The 23,993-nt window shown below is 43.6% G+C and overlaps 1 protein-coding gene across 1 annotated transcript; it reads right to left on the reverse strand.

The window, feature by feature from the left end:
* Positions 1–918: 918 nt before the first annotated feature.
* dipk1b (divergent protein kinase domain 1B) lies at positions 919–20,154 on the reverse strand. The gene is made up of 5 exons (XM_048259470.1): positions 19,390–20,154; positions 15,328–15,462; positions 5,524–5,631; positions 4,442–4,618; positions 919–3,074 (listed from the first exon to the last, which is right to left on the reverse strand). The coding sequence occupies exons 1-5, from the start codon at positions 19,453–19,455 to the stop codon at positions 2,262–2,264; spliced, it is 1,299 nt and encodes a 432-aa protein (XP_048115427.1). The 5' UTR covers positions 19,456–20,154; the 3' UTR covers positions 919–2,261.
* Positions 20,155–23,993: the final 3,839 nt, after the last annotated feature.

Here is a 23,993-nt window from a genome sequence, read left to right on the forward strand (position 1 = left end):
AAATGACCCTAAAAAGTGGCTACTGACAAAAAAGCTTGCATTTACAGTTACAACAACAATCAACAAGTCCCAACTGGAAATGTAAAAACAAAACCACACACAGTGATGATGGAAATAGAGGGAAACAATTCCATAAGGATCACCATTGGAGAGTTAAAGAAAAAAAGGAGCATCTTGGGCTCACCAAATCTAAAGAGAAAATCTTCAAAAGTTATTTCTAATAGGTTATTTAGAGGGCATGTCAGGAAAAAGCATTTCCTGCCATTTATTTACAAATATAAGTGCTGGAGTTATTGAATTCTAGAGAAAACCGAGCTCTTTGGCAACAAACAGCCAGGGGGCTTGGTGTACATAAAAGAATGATCATGCTGAAAAGAGCCCCATGCTAAATATTTTGGAGGGTCTCTGATTTTGTGGGGCTGTTTTTGTTCCAAAGGCCCTAAAAACCTCATCAGGGCGCATGGAATCATGAACTCCAAGGAATCTGAATATTTTCAACAAAAATCTGTCAGTCTCTGCCAAGACATTAAACGCTGGTTATGATCGGGTCATCCAGCAATACGTATATCCAGATTTAAACACAAAAATTGCTAATTGAACACAAAAATTAAGAGCCATCTCTGAACCCCAGGGCTTGACAGGAGAACACACAAGTGAGGAGCTAGGAATCTGGCCGATCTGAAAGGATTTGTAAAGAGAAGATTCTCAAATCTCTTGCTTTGTATTCTCCAACTTTATGGACTGTCACAGAAGGTTACGTGCTGTTTAATTGGAAAAGGGAGGCTATACAAAGTATAAAATGCATGTGTTTTTGTTAAAAATATTTATTTCTTAATGAGATGTTATTGTTTCTCAGGATAAATTTGCTTCCCTTCAAGATTGGATTTCATTGTGAGACCAAGACAAATGACCAAAAGATGATTTTTCTGTTACCTCCTTTTACTCAACTTTAGTAGAGCTTACAATACATGTGGAGGGCACTGTATGTACACAATTCACCAAATCATTTGTTCATTGCTCATAAAAACAAAACTCCAGCGGCAAACACAACTTTAAATGACAATCTACCTTTCATCCACAAACATCTGATCAGGTCTCTCCCTCTCTCTCTATCATACACCCACTCACACACATCCCAAGCTTCTTTCCCAGTGAATCATTAAAAGAAAAAAAACATAGCCATCACTGGTTCAACAAGCACACAGTTGTTGAAATGGTAGTCTCCCTGGCAGAATCAAGCAGCGTTCCCTGAAAGGGTTGCAAGAGTCTTTGAGTCTCAATAAATAGCCTATCCGTCTTGTGGATACACATGTGAGATGCATAATACAAGGTTGAGGGTCCACTCATGACGTTAGCGGATGGAGCGACATTTAGAAACTAAAGTGCCTGAGGGTCACTGCACAGGACTGTAACAGAGGTATTATCTTCCATATCCCAGGGTTTCATTCACTCTTGCTCTCGCTCTCTAGCTCTCTCTCTCTCTGTCACTCACACACGCACACACACAAACACACACAGTGCAGTATTCCATAATGGAGAATTTGTTTAGTGCTGGACAGTGTAGTAATGAGTGACTGACTGCTTCAGTATGCCTCTCGTACGTACTTAGTGAAATTCTCTTCCCAATATCATATATCGGCTCAGAAGGGCACTACCCCCTAGTCTACCAAACTACAGTATTGTGAATCTAGGTGTAGTGCACAAATTCAAAACAATCATCTTCCATTCAAGAGTCAGGAGTCATTTCCCATTGCTCCAAGGGTTTACAAATGGTCTTCGGGTGGCATAATGAGGACTGCACTGTGTGTCCCAAGTTGAGACCCGTAGTGGTGCCTTCTCTGTTCTTAGGTTGAGTGGTAGCGGGCAGGGAGATGCAGGTGAATGTGGGAGTGCAGGGATGAGAGTTGAGCAGTGTCTGTACAAGGGTACAAAACAGCGTCTAGTTAAGTCCAGTCCAGTCCAGCATTGCTCCCTTTCCTGTAGTAGCCTACGCACAGTGGTGCTATTTTAACCTTTGCTTCATTTTGCACGTTCTCCTTTTCCAGCAGTCGCTCCCAGATTTATTTTTTTACTTTCACTCCTGCATGCTCCATCTCCAAGATGGGTGTCCCTCTCTGAGACACCCATCTCTCTTCAACTCTCATCTCTGCACCACTCTCCCTTCTGTCTTTTCTTTCCTCCTTCCATCTCTGCATTCTCCCTCTTTCCTCCTCGCTCACTCTCTCTTTCTCTCTCTCTCTCTCTCTCTCTCTCGTCTGAGATCAGGAGTACTTGGTGTTGGAGATCTTCTTCCAGAGCAGCGTCTTGAGGTTGTTGAGCACCAGTGAGTGGTGCACCTCCATCTGGCTGGCCAGGCCGCTGAGGGTGACGCAGGTGCGCAGCTGCTTGTCCAGGTCGGCGTGGAGGTCAGCGGGGGCGCCGAAGAGCAGGAAGCCCTGGAGCAGCGCGCACACCTTGGCCAGGTTGGGCTGCACCACCTCCGTGTTGCACTGGCGCGCCAGGCGGTCGCAGGTGGCCGTGCAGTCGCGGCCGTACGTGCAGTCGGCGTTGGTCTGGCACGGGCGGCCACGGAGATGGCCCCTCACGGCCGCCTCACTGGCCACGCCGCGCAGGTCGGCCATCTTGCAGTCGTACTGCTGGCTGTAGCCCACGCGTGCCGGGCCCGAGTCGCACATGAGGAAGCTGCCGTAGGCGCCGTGGAAGGCGTCCTCCACGAACTCCAGCAAGCCGATGCTGATGCGCGCCCGCCGCGGCCAGGCGGGGGCCAGCCAGCGGTTGAGCGCCACGCCAACCGCCTCCGGGACCACGGGATGCAGGGCGGGTGGCACTTCCAGCCGCCAGAGGGCGCCGTGGGCCACGCGCTCCGTCACGTAGAGGTGGCCACAGAAGCCGAGCAGGCGCGGCGTGTGCTCGCGGCCGGCCAGCGCTAGCAGCACTAGCAGCTCGGGCACCTGAAGCAGCGCCCACACCGACTTCGCCTCGGCCAGAGACACCTTGCCGTCCTGGTTGACGTCAGCCAGTGTGACCACCCGTGCTACCAGTGTACTAAGTGATGCTTGCTCTCCCAGACTATCCTGTGGTGGAACATGTGTAAAAAGTAAGACAGATATGGTTAAACGAAGAACAGAAGCTTAAAACAGTTCATTAAACAACATATTTTTGCAGTTATAAATGTCCAAATGTATAGCATAGATACATTAGATAAAGCTGTCTGGTTAAATAGTGCAAGTATAACATATAATAGCCATTTCAAAAGTGTCAAAATGTTTTTCCAAATATCATTCATAGCTTGAAGGAATACGACAGCCAGTCTGACACTCTTAGGTTAGCTTAGCATAATTCACTAGAAGTGGTACACCAGTTAGCCTATAGCAGAGCCTGTTTACGGAGAGCCGGTTCACTCCCCATGAACTCCATTGTACCTGCAATCTGTTGCAGTTCTGCTAGGGGCGATCATGAATAAGTGCAAAAACAATGGGGGTCTATGGAGCTAGACGGATACATTTGTCTCTTTCAGCTAGTTGTCGTTGAAAAATCGAAGATTTGATTGTGGAGAAACACAATCAAGCAAGCTCAATATGGATTATAGGTCCAAAGTTGAAGTAAGTTTAAGTACTTACGTCCTTACGATGTCTTACAGGTTGGGTCGTTGTTGCCCACAACACACTAGCTTTCTGCTAATGAATGTCATCATTGACGCATTTCAAAGGCTTTTAGAACAAATAAGTGACTCAAAAAATATAATACTCCTGCGGTGTGTATTTTCTCTGCCCCCTCTTTCGAATGCAACATTCAAATTTCTAGACAAAACATTATATCCCAAGAAAAGTGGATTTTGAAGGGTACAGCTCCATAGACCTCCATTCATTCTGCACTTATTCGTATGGGCCCTCACGTGGAACCAGAACAGGAACTGCAAACAGTTCAGAAACCAGACGTTTCCCGAGAGTGGCGGTTCTCCCCTTATTAGACATTCTCTGCCTATAGCTAAAAGTGAGCTGTAACTCACTTCAAGTCAATTATGCTTAGCTAGGCTAATGGTGTCTGACTAATTTCTCCAAAAAAAAAAAACCTGTTTCTCTAAAAGGCCCAGTTGAGGATAAGAAATGAGACATGAAGAGAGTTCAGTCTAATTGTACAACTTTCTACGGTATATATATTTTTAGTATTTTTTCCATTACATATTTGTAATTTTTCTTAACAAAAATAGAACTGAGTACAAATGAATCAGCACTCCTCAGTCAGGCACTGAGGCCACTGTAATCTTTTTTGACTCTCATGTGACTAAAGGTGAAAAAAAAAAAAAAAAAAAAAAGTTATAGTTTATTTTCAAAAGTTAAAAGTTATTTTCAAATATAACACATGGCTTCTCAGTAAGAAAAAGAGGGCAGGACAGGTTAAAGAGCAAGCCAGACATGTTGGAGAGGAAGGACGGACAGACCTTGAGGAAAGAGTGCAGCATCTCTCTGAACTCGTCCATGGAGGTGCCCCGGGCCGGCTTGTCAAAGAGGCTGCTCTCCGGCCGCAAGGCAGAGCCCGGGACGCCCTCACCACCGGCTGCCTCCTCAATTCCGCACTTTATAACCACTGCCTTCTCCTTCCACATCCCATTGTATACCTGTAAATATCATCAGAAACTGTAAGCACTCAACTAGTTTTCAATTAAATTCAATGTTTTTGTTTGTTTGTGTTAAATGTTTGTTTATGTCTTAAGCTTATTTTTACATTTTAGGTGGGATAGATTCAGGGTTCAGAGGGAAAAGTGACTCCCTATTTCAAGCTGAGAGAGTTGCATTGTTTGTTATTCCTAGTTCATTCCTTGTAGAGCCTGGTTAAAGCTGACAAGGAAAATATTTTTTACCTCGTTGCTTTGTTAAATAAGACGAGTTTGGTCCATGAGAACAAAACTACCATGAACCACAAACACTTTAGTTTCCTCCTTAATATTTTAATCTCTTGACTTTGAAATGAACATTATGACTGCCGGTCTTTCTCCTTTTTAATGGTCTGCTTTGCATGAACTGATATTTCTCTCAGGATATGCAAATGTAGTTGTAAATGAAACCCTGATCTTGATTCTTTAATCATTGCATGACTGCATCGCTATCTATCTGTAGTACAACACTATAACCAAAACCCTATGGCTGTCACCATGGTGACCTTCAACTCACTGCTAAATGTGCTTTGTATGTGTATGTCTCTGTTACTATTGGTTGGGACAAGCACCTGCTGTGCTGCAAGTGGAGTACAGGCGATTAAAGGGACACATCTGAGTATCACTGCAGGATGAGGGTGAAGCTATGGGGTGAAGGGTGAAGGCCTTTTGTATGTGTTTTTCTGGTAGTGTGTAGTAGATATGCATTGCTGCAAACCAGTGGTTCCCAAATGCTTCATGGCAACCCCAACTATGACATCTACTGTACATCAGTTAAATGTTTAATAATTCAATGACAGAGAGCAAAGCAAAGAGAGTGTGTGTGTGTGTGTGTGTGTGTGTGTGTGTGTGTATGTGTTTTTCTGTACCTGATGTGTTGATGACGTGGACAGACATCTCTGCAGGTTGAGGGTTCTCTCCTCACACAGAGCCTTACATGCTGAGCCAGCAATAATTCCTCTACGGTAGTGGTCACACTAGAGACAAGAGAGACAGGTCAGAGGGTTGTGTGTGTGTGTGTGTGTGTGTGTGTGTGTGTGTGTGTGTGTGTGTGTGTGTGTGTGTGTGTGTGTGTGTGTGAGAGAGAGAGAGAGAGAGAGAGAGAGAGAGAGAGAGAGAGAAAACACAACTTCATTGGCTGTTTAATCTCAATCTCACCATTGACATGACATGTCTTTGCCTACTTAGATGCTTACTCACTTATAGGGTTGTAAAGTGGCGGAAAATTTCCGGACACTTTCCATGGGAAGTTTACTAGCGTGCTAAGCTAACCATCAGCACTGTCTATTGTTTCCAGTCTGTTTTGTTTTTACTAGCGGCTTATGATCACGGCTGATTGCTGTGTGCATGTGATTGACCTATGTGCAGGGTAGAAATTCAACTAAATTTGCATTAAATCAGGTTGTTTTAATTAATATTATGCTGCGAGATGTTTTTTTTTTTTTTTTAAAGAAGCCCTATGCAACAATTTTAGCAAAAATGACCTTAATTATGCAGGTTGAGAGTCGTTCTGATGGTTCTACAACACTTTTTGGGTCGTTTGGTGGGTGCTTCGTCTCCCCCTAGTGCTTTTCCGCGGGAAAAACGAATATGCAACTTTCTGGTCCCGTCCCGATCAAATCCAGATGTGACTCAGTGGAAGTATCCAATCGCGTCTCGAAAATATAGTCAGATTGTAGTTTCTAAGAAGACTGCAAAACGGACTCCAACTTGGCTTTGTTGCTGTTGAAATTGTAAGTAGCCTACCCTTGGGTGAACTTCATTTTTGTAATGTGGTTTGATAGTCTCTTGAACAATGTGTTTGCTCGACCGTTTTATTGTGAGCCCTGTATGTGTTTAGCTTTGTTTCTTGATGGCTAGCTCGCTAGCTAGTGGGGGTTTAGCGTAGCAGTCACACCAAAGTTGCAGGGGGAGCTATGTCGTGAAAAATGCGAGCCCAAATCAGGCGAAAACCCAGAAACAGCAAAGGAATAACCAGACCTGCATAGGGCTTCTTTAACTACATTTAAGTTCCATGTTATAGACTAACTTTCAATATTACAAATTTCTACTTTATTCCCTACCCTGGAAACTCCAGAGTTCTCGCAAGAGCACAATTTGAATTGTCTCTGCGAGACACTCTGGCAATGAGTAAGGCCATCCTTAAAAATATTTTCTTTGGCGTAACCTGACCGACCCTGTCAATTTAGAACCGACCCAAATATTTATTTTTTTCCCCTTTTAGTCCGACCGACTTGCCGGTTGTAAACTTGCGTTAAGACCGACCGATTTTTTTTTATACTCTAAACAACCAATACAAATAAAATACTATTAATTTTAGTAGGCGTAAGTATTGTGAATATAAATTGCCTACATACAAACGATCTCTTAAATAAAACCCTGTGGCGTCATCTCTACACCATTGGTTTACGCATGTCACACTATGGCCTATACGCGTTTCATTCACACAACGACAACTCTTTTACTTGGCACGAACTTCTGGAAGAACTGTGCCCAGATCTTTTCCCATCCTTTCTCCCCTCTAGTCTAACGGTGACTGTGTTAAAGAATTGAAATTGGTTGTGGCCTATTCAGCATTTCTCAAAATATGGGTCCACAACGTGGAGACTGCTGGTCCGCGAAGTCGTGGAGTGAAATTAGGCCCGGTGCTTCGTCTGATAATTTGCTGCGCAGTTGATCAAGATACTTGGACGGACCGACAAAAAAAGAAAACAAACGTTTCTGCTATCGATGTCATTAAACATGGAGCCATACAATAAAGTGGTGGTATGAGCGTTCATTCAATGCAGGCGTCTGCGCGAGAGAAACGGAAACTAATCGATAACGTTGGTATCAAAGCTCCGCTTCAACCTGTTGAATGCTATTTAATTGTTTAACAACACTTAATAGAACGACGTTGATTTTTGGAACTTCCATAGAAACAGAGGAGAGACTGTATAATATAGCACTGAGTATTGTATAGTCAAATTTGAATATAACGTGGCCAAAAGCTATTGGGCAATTCCATGCAAAGGTCATCCTTACCATGGAAAAAAAGTTGTGCATACGCAAATAGAACTGTTGTTAAAATCTAAATTACACTCTTTTTACATCATAAAAATGGTGTGCAACCATACAGAAACAACATTTTTCACATGGTAATATTATACATATTTAAAAAGTGGATAAATGGACCCAAGGTTCAAACAAATTGTGCCATTTGACAAATTCCAGATTGACAAGGGAATGGTAGAGCAATGTCTATGCTCGTCTTGCCTTTAAGTGCACAACTCCTTACATTTGTAAGGCTTTTGTTTTTAAGTCAGCAAGTTCCATGGCCATGTCACATCCATAACGTTTTATAGGAAAGGTTTATGCTACACATACAGTGTTGATGCGACAATGTCCATAGTGTCTGTGCAAAGCTGATTTATATCAATGTAAAGTGTGATGACCAAATTGTGCCACTTTCTTGCTTTTAAAACCTTTAATGGTGCGTTATGGATGTGACATTATGGATGTTACATAATGTGAATTTACAAGACTGGAGACTTTATTATACCTCAAAGCCTAAAAAACATCTGTTCTGGTGGCATGTCAGTTTCAACGCATTTCACCTTAGTGTTTACAATTGACATTTCAAAGATTATTAGGTTGATCAAAACCACAGGGAGGCCTTGCCTAACCATTAGCAAAACAAACATAATATTAAAATACCTCCAGTGATTAAGCCTAGCCATAGCCTATTTTCAAGTGGCCTAATACTTGAAAATCTGAGCGATTATCTTCCTGTAACTGTCATACTGTTGTTGTACAGTAACTGGATTATCGTGTTAGCTGGTGAAGATGGCTGACTTTGCAGCTGGAGTTAACATAGCAACCTCCTTCTGTTGCAGATCTGTTCAGCCTGCCATTCACGTCTGCTTAACACAGTTTAACTTTAAATATGACGCGATATGCCAGCATTTGAAGTGTCAGGTCCTCTGTAGCGAATACCCACAGAGTAACATAAGTAACGGCAGCAATAAACTAGATGTACCGCATAGCGGTACAAAATATGACCGCCTCTCAGTCCTGCATATTCTCTTCGCAAAAATAAATCACGCTTGTCAATTTGTCTCCATTTGCTACCCCTGCAACTCATGTACATGTAAATGAGTGTGTGCATTTGTGAGTTTGCTTTTGTTTATAAGTGTGTGTGTGTGTGTGTGCGCATGCGTGCATGCGTGCCTGTGTGTGTGTTTATGTGTGTGTGTGTGTGTGTGTGTGTGTGTGTGTGTGTGTGCGTGTGTGTGTTTGCATGCGCACATGCGTATGCGTGCCTGTGTGTGTGTGTTTATGTGTCTGCATTCATGTGGGTGTGTGTTTGTGCATGTGTGTGTGTGTGTGTGTGTGTGTGTGTGTGTGTGTGCTTGCCTGTCTGTATGTGTTTATGTGTGTGTGCTTGCCTGTCTGTGTGCGACTGTGCGTGCGTGCGTGCGTGCGTGTGTGTGTGCATGTGCGTGTGTGCACATGTACTTTATGTGTGCAAATCACAAATGAGTGGGTATGGGTTAGGTTGATGCGGGCTCTTGAGACTAACATACTATAAATATTTTGTCATCTTGGGTGCAACGGTTCAGGTAGGGCTAGTTATTTAAGGGAGTGGCCACCAAGTTTCATGTTCCCTGGTGTTTCAGTAACCGGGGAATCACTGACCAAAATTGATGACGGTAAAAAAAAATGTATTTTTTATATTTTAGATGACTTGTTCCTGATTCTTCCTGTGTCTCTTAGTGGGCACTGAGGAAGCAACAATTTCATTGCTAGTTTTTTTTATGATTACTATTTCAATTGTTTCATATCAAAATTCACTACTTAATTATGTGTTTTATGTAGTTTGTCGAGGACTGGTTCAGACACGTCACATTTATAACGTGAAACCGTCACATCCATAACGCCAGTTTTTCCTACATAATGAATTACGAAAATGACGCATAGTTTCAAAAACACACTTTTTGTTTTCATTCAAGTCTCCTTCATGCTACATATATCATAGTTTCGGCAGTTTCCTTCAAAATTCACAGTTTTTGTAGAAAACCTGTAATCTCTCACAAAAGTGTGTCCATTTCATGTCACATCCATAACGCTGATAAAATGCCTTGTATTCTTAGGATGAAATTGATTATATGAAATTTGAGGATTTCTCAGTATTCAGAGGACAGAGGTTACATTAAAAGTTATGCAAAATTAATTCACTGATACTAATTTTGCCCCCACTCTAAGGCATTTTGTTTACCAATATGAGTCCAATTGTCACATCCATAACGCTGGAACTGCCCTATTGTAGCCTTCTTTCTATCTGTTAAAGATCAACAGATCAGTGTTTTACGCCTATCTGCTCGCTGGTATTGTGTTTCCTGAATCCTTACATTCAGGCATTCAAATTAAACTTCATTAAAAAACATGTATTTTTTTTCTCCATTTCCTACCAATGTATGATGCTTGCAGGAGGGAAACATCCCAAAACAATAGCACCCATTTAATTGTTGCTGTTTTGAGAAGTATTTCTTTTCTTATGCAAGCATCATGCAACCACGCAAAAGCAATGAAATTATATCTTACATTAGTAAAGCAGTCCTCTGATGTGCAGGTCACAAAACATTTAAGTGAAAATGCATGTATAATAATATAGGCATAATAATGATGATGATGATAATGACAATTTGATTGGGGGGGGGAGTGGGGTTGGGTATGTGTAGATGAGCCCTATGACCCCAAAGTCTGCCATGACTGGGCCTCAGGTCAAAGAAGTTTGAGAAAGGCTGGTCTACATAACCTGCATCAGATTGAGGTTTGCAATGATGCGCCTGAAGGCACGGGTTGAGGACCCAGTCAGTCACGTCACAATATGCACATTTGTTTAAATTCATACCTACGTAATCACCATGACCAAAATGTAACTTTTTTTTTTACTTTGAATCTTCAAAAAAAAAAAATATTGACCTACCTACCGACCCATTTTTTTATTTTTTTGACTGTTACTGCAAACAAGAATATTTTTAATGATGTACATTACTTTTGCCACTTGTAGCGTGGGGAGCAAGTCACATCAGTGTATCTGATATAGGCGGGCCAGAGGCGAGCTAAACAGATGACAGTCGTAGTGTTTTCCAATTGCATCGAAGACCGGAAAACGTTGGTCGTATAGTGTATCCAATTCACCCTTCGCTAAGTCCCGCCCTCCTTAGTTACTGTTGCCATGCCTGACAAGCTTTAGCACCCTGCACGTCTATTACATAGGGGGAGAACCGGGACTTTTCAATTAAATGTAATTTACAAAGACATCGTACCACACTGAAAGCTAATATTTTGTCACTAGCAACCTACATCTGCCCTCTGTTGGAATTTCATCTCTGAACAAAACCGTTCATGAGTTATTTAAGCAGAAGTTGAATGTGCATTTTGTTTCATTCGACTCTCCTGGCCAGAATGAATGGAACAGGCATGGGGGACGAAAGAAACATACCAAGCTTGTACTTCCCACAACTTCAATATTTGACAACATATCATGAATGGTACTTCAAATAGGTGTTATTTTAAATAGATTGCTGATGGGCTATACATCTTGGTGAACGTCTGTTAACAACTTCTTGCCGTTATCGTGAAGCGTGTATCTCGCGGTTATGGAAATATCATGCATTATGCCATTTTTTTTATAGTTAGAACAATATGTGTTCCCAATTATATCATGTTTCTATAGTGTAACATGTTATTTCACTGTGGGTTAGGGCACCACACATCCAAGTGCCCTTCATGACCCACAGGACTTCAGTCTCCACAGGTTAACATGGCAAAACTCGAAAAGCTTGTCAGACCTCCCGTGCCTAGTGACGGGTTGCTAAGCCACGATTGGCCTGTGGCGGTTTTCGGGTGTGGCTTAGCGAAGGGTGAATTGCGTGCAGTGAGATTTTCAAATGCACGCTTAGTGCTGCCCCTCAAGTTGGGCCATTACATTATTCGTGGCCAGACCCTTAATCTTTCTAGATAACCAGGGTCTGGAATCTCCAATCACTGGAATCTATTTATTCCCATATATTCCCGTTAATTCCCATGGAAAGTTGCAAACTTTGAAAATTCCTGGAATTTTTTTAACCCTCCTCACTTGCAATGACTCTCTCTCTCTTTCTGGTGAGGTCTAGTGCACTTTCACACTCTTGCACACGATCACATGCCCAAATATTTCACACCAGCTCGCAACCACTTGGATTGACACACATACACATTCTACCTCTCCCAATTCTCTCATGTGCAAACAGGAATTTACTCACTGAATATCTAACTCATCATCTCACACACCCAGACCCCGTTTACACGAGCATGTGTATTTTTATAAACGAAGACATTTCCCTACGTTTGAGCCTTTCAATTTAGACGCAAACGGAGAATTCGCCCCGTAAAACGGTTATTTTTTTGATTTTTTTGGAAAACTTTGTTTATGCGTTTGGTTGTGAACTGTGGTAAACGGAGTTTTGGGCAGCCAACGTCACAGTATGCGACAGAAGTACACCAAATGTGCGACCAATGTTTACATTTACATGTTCTCACATGCGACTTTTCAGGGTTCTGATTGGTTAATGTGAGCTTGAGCTTATCGTTAGACTGCCACTGTGGTTTGGCGTGCTCATGACAAGAGACAAAGAGACTTGGCCAGGACTGTTTCTAGCTTTGTTTGTGTGTGTGTGTGTGTGTGTGTGTGTGTGTGTGTGTGTGTTGTACGTCCTGCAAGACAGTGGACCTCTGCTTTGTCTTGGTAGGAAAGAGGGACCCCAAAGTCCTACAACACTAGTGTCATCTTTGCCATGGCACCACAGTGAGCTGACCAATTAAAAGACATCTAAACTGCAGAAAGTAGTACTCAAATGTTCACTTGACCCTAACCTAACGGTTTCTCTCTTTCTCTCCTGCTCTGTAAGTTCATAACTTGTAAACTCAATCCTTTACCACACCATGCATAAGAGGTGGATGATCAGACCAATGCATTCTCTCTCTCGCTCTCTCTCTCTGGCTTGCTGCTCTAGACAGAAACATATTGGACCTTGTCATTTAGTCTGTGTAGGCATGTGTCCAAAGACACAAATTAAATTAAAGATTTCCTGTTGCCCAAGGCTTATGTTTTGTGACAAACACCAGTCTGAACAGACAAAACGGCCATGATGACGGCCATCAAATCTTTCATTCTGCTTTATTTTCAATCCCTTCGTTATTTTCTAGGATGTTCCGTGCTCATGACACTGCTCCCAACACTGCTATTCTATTAGTTGACATGGCAACGGCACTCACCAAGCGGAGGCTTTTAGCCATGCAGCCTTGTCAAGTTACCAGACTTTATTTTTTGCAAACAACATAACCAATATCTTTTTCCATGCTTGTCATGACGTCTTGATAACTCCATTCTGACGTCTAGATCCCTACAACATTAGAGGTTGTCACTTTTTTTCTCAGCAAGAAAACGCCCTCGACTTCCAAGCACAGAGAGGAGTTTACTCCACAGTAGAGCAACAGTGCATGCAATTGTTCTGCTCCACTGGCCACATTAGTGGAACTAACATTTTCATCTAATTTAGGTCTTGTATTAACCACCAAGGTCGATTTTACTTAGAAACTCACTATGAAAAGGTCAGGATTATTACAGCAGAATGCGGATTCCCCAGCCAGCTCTTACTGAGCACGGGCTTTTCTGAATACAGACCCTCAGAGCTCTTGGATTTGTTTACAATGCAGCACTTCTGCACTGGTCCGTGTAGGTCATGCTAAGCACTGCATTATGCAGGTCTTTTTCGGTTCAGTGGAGTCCCCAAAGCGCTTTACAGCTTAGGCCGGTCATTCACCTCCTTTTGGTAGGCAGCTTATTGAACATGGGGGCTAGTTCATAGGGACCTACATATGATGTAGAGTCTCTAAACTGCAGCAAGAAATATCTGACCTTAGAATGGCTTCTCCACTTCCTAAAACCTTGTTGACACTCACATCAACTCTATTCTCAGTTCAGAACATAAAAGTTCTTCTATTCACCCTCATACCAATACAAGCCTGTGTTGTGTTTTTTTTTTTTCTTGGACGGGAAACGGAATAAGGTGGCAGAACGGTAACAAGGCCTTTGGGCAAAGTATTAGCAACACTGATTCTGATGGTCATCGAAATGATCGTTAAAAGCTTCTTTGGCGTTGATTATGGAAACCTTCCTGGAAAGGGAAGTATACAACTCGAAACAGAACGTTTGCAGGTAAATACCTAACCCTAGTTTAGAGTGCCGCTCACAAAAAGTCAAGCTTTTGCATGGTGCCCTTTTATGCTATTTTAGTGTTACAGATGCATGTGTCACATGTGTGAATATTGTTATTTATTTTATTAGTTCATCTTGCTGTGCTTTTCCTTTGCGTGCTGTCATGATCCACCCATGCTTTTGTGTGCTGTGCCTTAGCCCTCCCCAGTGCTCCCAATGTTTGTCTGATAATGAGGGATAATGGGCTCATTAACTTTCCACCAATCCTGGTGAGTTGGCTGATTAGACCAGATTTGGGACAGGTGTATGCAGGGGAATGTTTTTCTACTTTATTCCCAGACCAGAGATGCACAAGGACGCCAGGAAACGCCACAGCATCAGGCACCCTGGGCAGTGGCAGTGGCGAGGACCCCGGGTGACTGTGTCCACACGTTGATCATTTGTCTGGGCACGAGACTTAGTAAAGAGGCTACGGACGAAAGGCCGTGATCAGGGTCCCCGGCTGCTGAACTAGAGGGTTGAGCGCTCACCCGCGTCTCGGGTCACAGACTTGGTCTGTGCCCGGCTTAAGTTAAGTGACTGTCGGCTCTATTTGCATCAGATTCACGCTAGCCGCTGGCTGTGCTGCCTGCACCCTTCCGCTGCCGAGCTCTTTTCTGTCTTACAGTGCCTGCGTGGCTGGAGTCATTGAGGCTGCCCGACAGAGGACAAGTCACCTGGAAGGACGGCACCCCTGCCCGTTCTGCTTGCCGTCTGCCTGCCTGACTCTGTTGCAGTGATCGCTACTGCCCCGCTACGCTTGTTGCCGGTGGGTGCCTGGGCTTTGGCCGCTAGTTTACCTACAGTGTAGCTGCTAACCGCGATTAACCTTCTAACCGGCTGGTTTGGAAGTGGGTCCGTCGCCCCGCTGCTTCGTGATTCTCTGTGCTGGGTGCGGTATTGACTGTTTTGGAATTCTTCTGTGACTGCAACTGAGATGAATTATGAAATGCCGATGACATTATTTTAATATTACTGCTGGCTATTTAAAAAATAACTTATTTAATAAAACTAAAGTAAGATTATTATCCCTTGTCTTGGAGACATTTGTCTGCCCACCATATTCCCTGTTTATTATGAAATGTTTTGCCTGGTCACAGGCAACCTGTGACACATGCACTATTACTTGTTAATGTGTGGCGATGAGTAGAGTGGGCATTTTACAAGCTCACTCCTTTTCCAGTCCAAGGAATACAAATGATAAAATACAGACGTCCACTAGCACTAGTGTAAGAAGTATATGATGACAAAATAGAAGAACCCCTTTAACTCCTTTTAGTTGTCATGACACAAAGACAACTACGCTTTTACTTTCAGATTTGCATGCTGATGTTTGCATGTATTGTCAGACTATGTATGTGTAGTATGCCAGTGCTTGTAGTTTACTTACGATGACCATGTGGCAGACGTGTCCCCTGCACAGCTCGGAGTAGGACGAGTACTGCATGTAGAGGACCCAGCTGGCCAGCAGGATACCCACCCACACCAGCAGCAAATACTTCACTTTCACAGCTGGCATACGAGACTATAACATAGTCACAGAGGGGGTGGGGATACAAAGAGGTGGAGGTGAAGGGGACAGGGAAAACACAATGAGGGAGAGAGGTGGAGAAATAAGAGGAAGGGGCAAAGGGGATGAACTCGGTGTTAATTGCTGACATTCTTCTATAAACAAACACTATAACGTAGAAAAAGACTCAGCCCCTCATTATGCATGCACACACACACACACACACCTCTCAAATATATCCTCATAAGTGTTCTCAACTACAGACGCCATCATTGTGTAGGAGCTGACATATCACAAAATATCAATATCAGGTACAGCCAGCATATTTAAGTATTACTGTAAGCATCATGTTACTGTGGTAGCTGCTGGAGGTGGAGCTAGTTGTACAAGCCTAGGCAACTGTTTTGTATACAGGGACACCAGATAAATCTCTGAGGTCATGAGAAGATTAATGGAAGAGGGGCTAGGAACAGAGTTTAGTGATACATGCTATTTGATCATTTGAACATTTGTTGAAATATAAACATGTGATGTTTAGAGGGAAAAAGTTTGTATTTGGGGAGCTGTTAACAACTCATCATGGACATCTGGGCACTGACACGTTTCGTATGACATCAAAGCCAAGGTCGGAAACCATTGGTTTAGTCTTTAACAGTGTGCTGGATTTCTATTTGTCATCCAGTGTGTAGGGCAATTCCATGCAAAGGTCATCCTTACCATGGAAAAAAAAAAAAGTTGTGCATACGCAAATAGAACTGTTGTTAAAATCTTCATTTAGGTCTATTGTTATTGTTTGTAACTGATCTGATTGAATTTGATGGAGAATTACACTCTTTTTTTACATCATAAATATGGTGTGCAACCATACAGAAACAACATTTTTCACATGGTAATAATATACATATTTAAAAAGTGGATAAATGGACCCAAGGTTCAAACAAATTGTGTCATTTGACAAATTCCAGATTGACAAGGGAATGATGGTAGAGTAATGTCTATGCTCAGCTTGCCTTTAAGAGCACAACTCCTTACATTTGTAAGGCTTTTGTTTTTAAGTCAGCAAGTTCCATGGCCATGTCACATCCATAACGTTTTATAGGAAAAGTTTATGCTACACATACAGTGTTGATGTGTTGTTTAGAAGAGTGTGTGTGTGTGTGTGTGTGTGTCTGTGTGTGTGCATGTGCATGTGATGCATGCCCAGGTTTGTGTGTTTATGTGCGCGCGTGTGTGTGTTCCATGCCCATATCGCATTATGCGTGCCTGTGTATGTGTGTTTATGCGTCTGCATTCATGTGGGTGGGTGTTTGTGCCTGTGTGTGTGCTCTGCATTCATGTGGGTGGGTGTTTGTGCATGTGTGTGTGCGTGTGTGTGCTTGCCTGTCTGTATGTGTTTATGTGTGTGTGTGCTTGCCTGTCTGTATGTGTTTATGTGTGTGTGTGCTTGCCTGTCTGTATGTGTTTATGTGTGTGTGTGCTTGCCTGTCTGTATGTGTTTATGTGTGTGTGTGCTTGCCTGTCTGTATGTGTTTATGTGTGTGCTTGCCTGTCTGTATGTGTTTATGTGTGTGTGTGCTTGCCTGTCTGTATGTGTTTATGTGTCTGCATTCATGTGGGTGGGTGTTTGTGCATGTGTGTGTGTGTGTGCTTGCCTGTCTGTATGTGTTTATGTGTCTGCATTCATGTGGGTGGGTGTTTGTGCCTGTGTGTGTGTGTGTGCTTGCCTGTCTGTATGTGTTTTTGTGTGTGGTGATGTGTCTGCATTCATGTGGGTGGGTGTTTGTGCATGTGTGTGTGTGTGTGTGTGTGTGTGTGTGTGTGCTTGCCTGTCTGTGTGTGTTTATGTGTCTGCATTCATGTGGGTGGGTGTTTGTGCATGTGTGTGTGTGTGTGTGTGTGTGTGTGTGTGCTTGCCTGTCTGTATGTGTTTATGTGTGCGTGTGTGTGCTTGCCTGTCTGTGTGTGTTTATGTGTCTGCATTCATGTGGGTGGGTGTTTGTGCATGTGTGTGTGTGCATGTGTGTATGCGTGCCTGTGTGTGTGTGTTTATGTGTCTGCATTCATGTGGGTGGGTGTTTGTGCATGTGTGTGTGTGTGTGCTTGCCTGTCTGTATGTGTTTATGTGTGTGCTTGCCTGTGTGTATGTGTTTATGTGTGTGCTTGCCTGTCTGTATGTGTCTGTGTGTGTGTGTGCTTGCCTGTCTGTATGTGTTTATGTGTGTGTGTGCTTGCCTGTCTGTATGTGTTTATGTGTGTGTGCTTGCCTGTCTGTGCGTGCATTTGTGTGTGTGTGTGTTTATGTGTCTGCATCCATGTGGGTGGGTGTTTGTGCATGTGTGTGTGTGTGTGCTTGCCTGTCTGTATGTGTTTATGTGTGCGTGTGTGTGTGTGTGCGTGTGTGTGTGTGTGCGTGTGTGTGCTTGCCTGTCTGTATGTGTTTATGTGTGCGTGTGTGTGCTTGCCTGTCTGTATGTGTTTATGTGTGCGTGTGTGTGTGTGTGTGCTTGCCTGTCTGTATGTGTTTATGTGTCTGCATTCATGTGTGTGTGTGTGTGTGTGTGTGCTTGCCTGTCTGTATGTGTTTATGTGTGTGTGTGCTTGCCTGTCTGTATGTGTTTATGTGTGTGTGTGCTTGCCTGTCTGTATGTGTTTATGTGTGTGTGTGTGTGTGTGTGTGCGTGTGTGTGCTTGCCTGTCTGTATGTGTTTATGTGTGCGTGTGTGTGTGTGTGTGCTTGCCTGTCTGTATGTGTTTATGTGTCTGCATTCATGTGGGTGGGTGTTTGTGCCTGTGTGTGTGTGTGTGCTTGCCTGTCTGTATGTGTTTATGTGTGTGTGTGCTTGCCTGTCTGTATGTGTTTATGTGTGTGTGTGCTTGCCTGTCTGTATGTGTGCGCGTGTGTGTGTGTGTTTATGTGTCTGCATTCATGTGGGTGGGTGTTTGTGCCTGTGTGTGTGTGTGTGCTTGCCTGTCTGTATGTGTTTATGTGTGCGTGTGTGTGTGTGTGCTTGCCTGTCTGTATGTGTTTATGTGTCTGCATTCATGTGGGTGGGTGTTTGTGCCTGTGTGTGTGTGTGTGCTTGCCTGTCTGTATGTGTTTATGTGTGCGTGTGTGTGCTTGCCTGTCTGTATGTGTTTATGTGTCTGCATTCATGTGGGTGGGTGTTTGTGCCTGTGTGTGTGTGTGTGCTTGCCTGTCTGTATGTGTTTATGTGTGCGTGTGTGTGTGTGTGCTTGCCTGTCTGTATGTGTTTATGTGTCTGCATTCATGTGGGTGGGTGTTTGTGCCTGTGTGTGTGTGTGTGCTTGCCTGTCTGTATGTGTTTATGTGTGTTTAACAAGTAACTAGCTATCAAATAAAATGTAGCCTTGTTGAAGTACCTCTGTGGTGCAGTGGAGTGGACATAAACTATTATTATGAAAACATGAAGGACCATGGAAAGCTGAATTGCTTTATTGTGGTCTATGTGACAAGAATCCTACTTACCTACCACAGGGCACAATCCACCAACCAGCAGAGCAGGTCACCAAGTAACAAAGCATTTCAGTAAAGCAAGTAGCCTACCTACAAATTGGACTACTGAAGTGCAGTAGCCTACTTGAGTAAATGTAGGTCTACTTCCACCACTGCACAGTTAAATAGGACCATGGAAAGCTGAATTACTTTGCTGGGGTCTATGTGACAAGAATATGTAATACATAGGCCTAAGCAGGGCACAGTCCACCAACCAGCAGAGCATGTCACCAAGTAACAAGACATTTCAGCTGAACCTCTCCCACAACAGCGATATTGCTACCACTCTTGTCTTTTCTCACTGACACGCACGTGATATGATGGTGGCTTGGTGTAGCTATTTTTATACTTCTGCAAAAAGAGGAGCATTATCCTACATCTTAACAACCTTTCCGACTCTCGTCTATGTGCGTGTGTCGTAGCCATACCTGCAAGCCTTTCGATAAAGGGCAGAATAGCACCAGGTGCAGAAGCCTTCGCAAACTCCGTGGCATCGTTGCTGGTCCGCCTAACACTCGACGCCCGCGGTGGAGACACGAAAATCGGATAGTCCCACTTCACCGCCCGGTTACATTCTCACGAAAGGGTATCAAATCATTGAACATCCGCCCACTCGTTCGCTGATGTCAAACATAATATACAAAGCAGATCCATCGTCCAAAACTTGCATGCGGCAGAAATGGCATGAAAATGGATAAAGCAATTTTTTTTTAAAAAAAATGACAGATCAGTTCACCATTCGAACCGGGCTTTAGCCTATGCCGTGTCAACAAGCCTGCATCAAGTGTGGAGTCGAGACGAAAACATGTGTTTCATAATTAGTAGTTTAACACCACTCGCATCGTTTTAGCAATTCCATCCAGTGTCCTTGGTAGAAGGGAGAGGAAATCTCGACAGAAAGGCATCCCATTCCATGAATCAGACAGGAAAGACGAGCTGGAAGTGAATGCGGTCTATCGTTGCGTTCATGCTAGCCTATGTCATAGACACCCGCTAGCTATGGCGTCGGTTTCAGCGAGGTTAAATCAGGCTCGTCGTGACAGATGTCAGGAGGGATAGTGCAGATGTTACCGGTCGTTTTACTGTAAGAACTGATTTTTAGAGGGTAAAAGCCCCGTCAGCCGTTGTCATATTGTCGGCCAATCCTTCTGTGAAGGCTTCTGGTGTGCTTCAGCGTTGCCGGAGCTCTGCTAGACGACTTAAAGGGGAGTGTGTTGTGGGGTACAGCAACGGATTCGCAGTTGAAGCGGTTTTTCTTGCGCCGACAGAAATACCATTTTTTATCGTCAAAATTGCTAGTCTACAATTTCATAGCGTTGTCCACTGTGTTGAATGAATTCTAACAATAACACTGTGTAAATTTGCGAGAAAACATTCATGCAACTAATATTCTCATGCCACCTTGTCCTTTCTCCCAAAATTATCCCTGTCTGAAAAGTGGAGTTTAACAGCTGGAATAAGCTGGATATCTGATTTTAGTGGGCTTCACATGGTCCAGTATTGGGTGTTTGTTTGCACATCACTTCCTACCAATTTTGAACAACTAAAATGGTAGATCTAAGGTGTGTAGGCCTATGAAATAGACAGCCAGACAGACAGACATAGGCCTACATACTGGACAGTAGACTTATGACCAACGTGCAGCGAAGCGGTGGGTCATATAGGTTTAGCCCATTCATTTCTTCTTACGGATCTTTTTTTTTTCTTCAGTAATTTCCCGGGCCACTGAAAGACCGGGTGCACGAAATCTAGTGGGCATGTAGTCCCACAAGGATGACACGGAACCGTAGGGCCTAGGAGGAGCACATTTTTTGTATGTTGGTCTCAAGGGGCCATGTCAACCCATCGCATAACCACTCATTTGATGTATAGCGCCACCTAGTTAAAAATGAAAAAGCAAAAATTAGGTGTTGTAATCGCAGCTATCTCTGGCTGACAAGGTTAAAACTGCATGACATTGGAGGTGTAGGATCATTATGACACCCTCTGAATGCATGCCAAGTTTTGTGTAATTCCGTTCATGGGTGGGGGTCATACAATAAATTATGTTGTGTATTTAGTGACTGTACACCAACTGGCCTGTAGATTGCCGGACACAGTTTTCTGTGAATATTTTGTGAACCGTGGGGCCTAGGATGACCACATTTTTTTGTACGTTGGCCTCCAGGGGCCATGTCAACTCATCCCCATCCACTCATTTGATGTATATCGCCAGTTAAAAATGTAAAAGTAAAAACAAGGCATTGAAATCACAGGTATCTTTGGCTAACAGGTTCAATTTGAAGTTTAGGATCATTATAAGACCCTCTGAATGCGTGCCAAGTATTGTGCAATTCCGTTTATGGGGACCAAACAACCAAACAATAAATGAATATATGTGTACATTTAGTGACTGTATACTTCACATTCACATACACACGCACTCACGAACACACGCAAACACACACATAAAGATACATGCACACACATGCAGGCACATACATACTGTACACACACACACACACACACACACACACACACACACACACACACACACTCACTTCTTTAACAGGCTTGATTGGCTGCCCCTGCCATTACCACCTGCTGAGTTATCACACAGGGCTCAAACCGTGAGAAGCATTTACAACGGCAATGCAAAATATAAAGTAGAGAAGGACCCTCTTTCATGCATTCAAGGGTTAATGAGCTGGAAGTTCATCGGCTATAGGGACCGAGGCAGTCACCCCACATTTAGGAGATGTGCCAGATTTTGCTCATCTGGTGCAGATGGAAAAAAGTGGCAGGAGACGACAGTCCAGTACAGAAATATATGAATTTATTGATCCAGGAAGCAAAAAATGTAATCAGGACAGAACCCAAGGAATTTCAGTAAACAATAACTATTAACTAGGCAAGCAGTGTCAACAACAGAACTAGGCACCAGATACAAACAAGGGGACCCTGCATGACCTTTGGCCAAACAATATCCTCTAACCTCACAAAAAGCATGATTAACCATTAAAAAATGAACATTTTTCCTCCTTCATATTGCAAAATAATTCCATCCGCAAAACCAGCAGTTGAAGGCTGTCAAGAACACGTACACTATATATCTTCCCTAAGCCTTGGATAACCAGTAATGTCAAGAGCCTTCTCAATAGGAAAAAGATGGCGTTTAAGGAGGGGGACATGGCAGAGCTGAGGCGAGTACAGGGGGAACTCAAGAATAAGCTGAAAGAGGCTAAGGAGGACTACAGAAGGAAGATGGAACAGAAGCTGCAAGATAACAACATGAAGGAGGTGTGGGACTGTATGAAATCTATCACTGGCCTTAAGAAGAGCAGCAGCTCTGTGGAGGGAGACCTGGACAGGGCGAACCAGCTGAACCACTTTTACAGGTTCGATTGCCCATCCCCCAGCCCCCACCCCACCTCATTACCAGTGCAACACTCACCCCCACCATCACTGGATATTGCACCCCTCCCCCACATGGCGACCACGAACAACGACCTCAGGGCTAGTCCACACGTACGAAACCGATCTTTTTTTCCTCCGTCTTCCCTGAAACCGCATCAAGAATATTTGCGTCCAAACGGATCCATCTCAACACGACTCAACACGTTACTTCATACCCCAGGCCTATAGGTGGCACTGTTTCTTTACAGAAATTGACCAAAGTTTGTGCTTTACAAACAGACAGAATAAGCTATGACAAAATGGCTAGTGCAAGGAAACCAGAATTGTTTGTGTGGACTGATGGTGAACTGTCAACTGTAGTCAACTGTAAAACTAATAAACTTTATTTTACGGTTTGTGAATGGTGCAGTCCCGTCCTTTATATGGCTAACACAGGTAGGCCTACTAATCACCTTTACTTTCTTTGGTTGTAGTCCGTGATTCACATTAGTTTTGGCTATCACTAAACGCAAGGCTTACCCAAGTTCTAGGCTATTCTGTCGCCACATTTATAATATTGCTATAAAACCTTCGTTAGTAACAATACGTTTGCCTGCATCAAATCAAATCACAAGATTTGCAATCAGTGTTCTACCATCGGCTTAACGTGAGTTCTAAGCGTCTTTGTATGCTTATATCTGATTTCACTCGACTGTGAATGCATGTATATATGTTGTAAGACATGTCAAATAAATGAATGACACTGGCACTACGCACAAATTAATGTAGCCTGAACTTACACCGCACTTTCCTAATAACTTAAGTTCTCTCGCGTCACTGACAGTAGCTAGAATGCATTAAAAAAAACCGGGAAAAACAGTGTTCAGTCCACCAAGTCATAAGCTATCGGCGCTGCGCAGCACCAGTTGTGATATTTATCTTACGGAGTGTAATCGTAGGTAATGTCATGTATGAAAACTAGTATTGTTAGGCAATACTATAAGTGCAAGTCCAGGGCAGCTGAGGTGACATCATCGATACACAAGCAGGATGTGCGGTTTCGCTGTCTAAACGAATTCAAATGGGCTACGGTTTCAGATTTCTCCACTCTGGGACCAGGTTTCAGAAAAGTGCGGTTTCGGGCAGTGCGTTTACAGGATTCGTTTGGACGCTCGGCCAAGACAAAGCAAAACCTCTGCGTTTAACCTAAAAAGTGTCTCCGTGTGGACGGGCCCTCAGTCAACAGCCATCAGACACACAGACCCCAGATGCTGCCCCCCTCCCCTCCCTTCCCCCCCTTCATCATCACTGCTGATCAGGCTATCGCACCTCTCCCCCACATGGTGACCACGAGTAGTGCGGCAACAATGGCTTCAGCCAACGGCCATCAGTCTCTAGCCACACGACAACCCTCTCAGAAGCACCCCTCCTCCTCCTCACCCTCCACTCCCCTCATCCCCCCCATCATTACAGCTGATCAAGTAAGTTATCTTTTAAAAAAAACTTCATCCTCGTAAGGCAGACGGGCCTGACAGACTGTGTCCAAGGCTGCTCAAGGCCTGTGCTGCTGAACTGGGGGAGCCACTGAAGCACATCTTCAACTGGAGTCTACGTCTCGGACAAGTTCCAATACTGTGGAAGACATCATGTCTCAACC

This window comes from Alosa alosa, chromosome 12, assembly GCF_017589495.1.
Source record: "Alosa alosa isolate M-15738 ecotype Scorff River chromosome 12, AALO_Geno_1.1, whole genome shotgun sequence".
NCBI lineage: Eukaryota > Metazoa > Chordata > Actinopteri > Clupeiformes > Clupeidae > Alosa > Alosa alosa.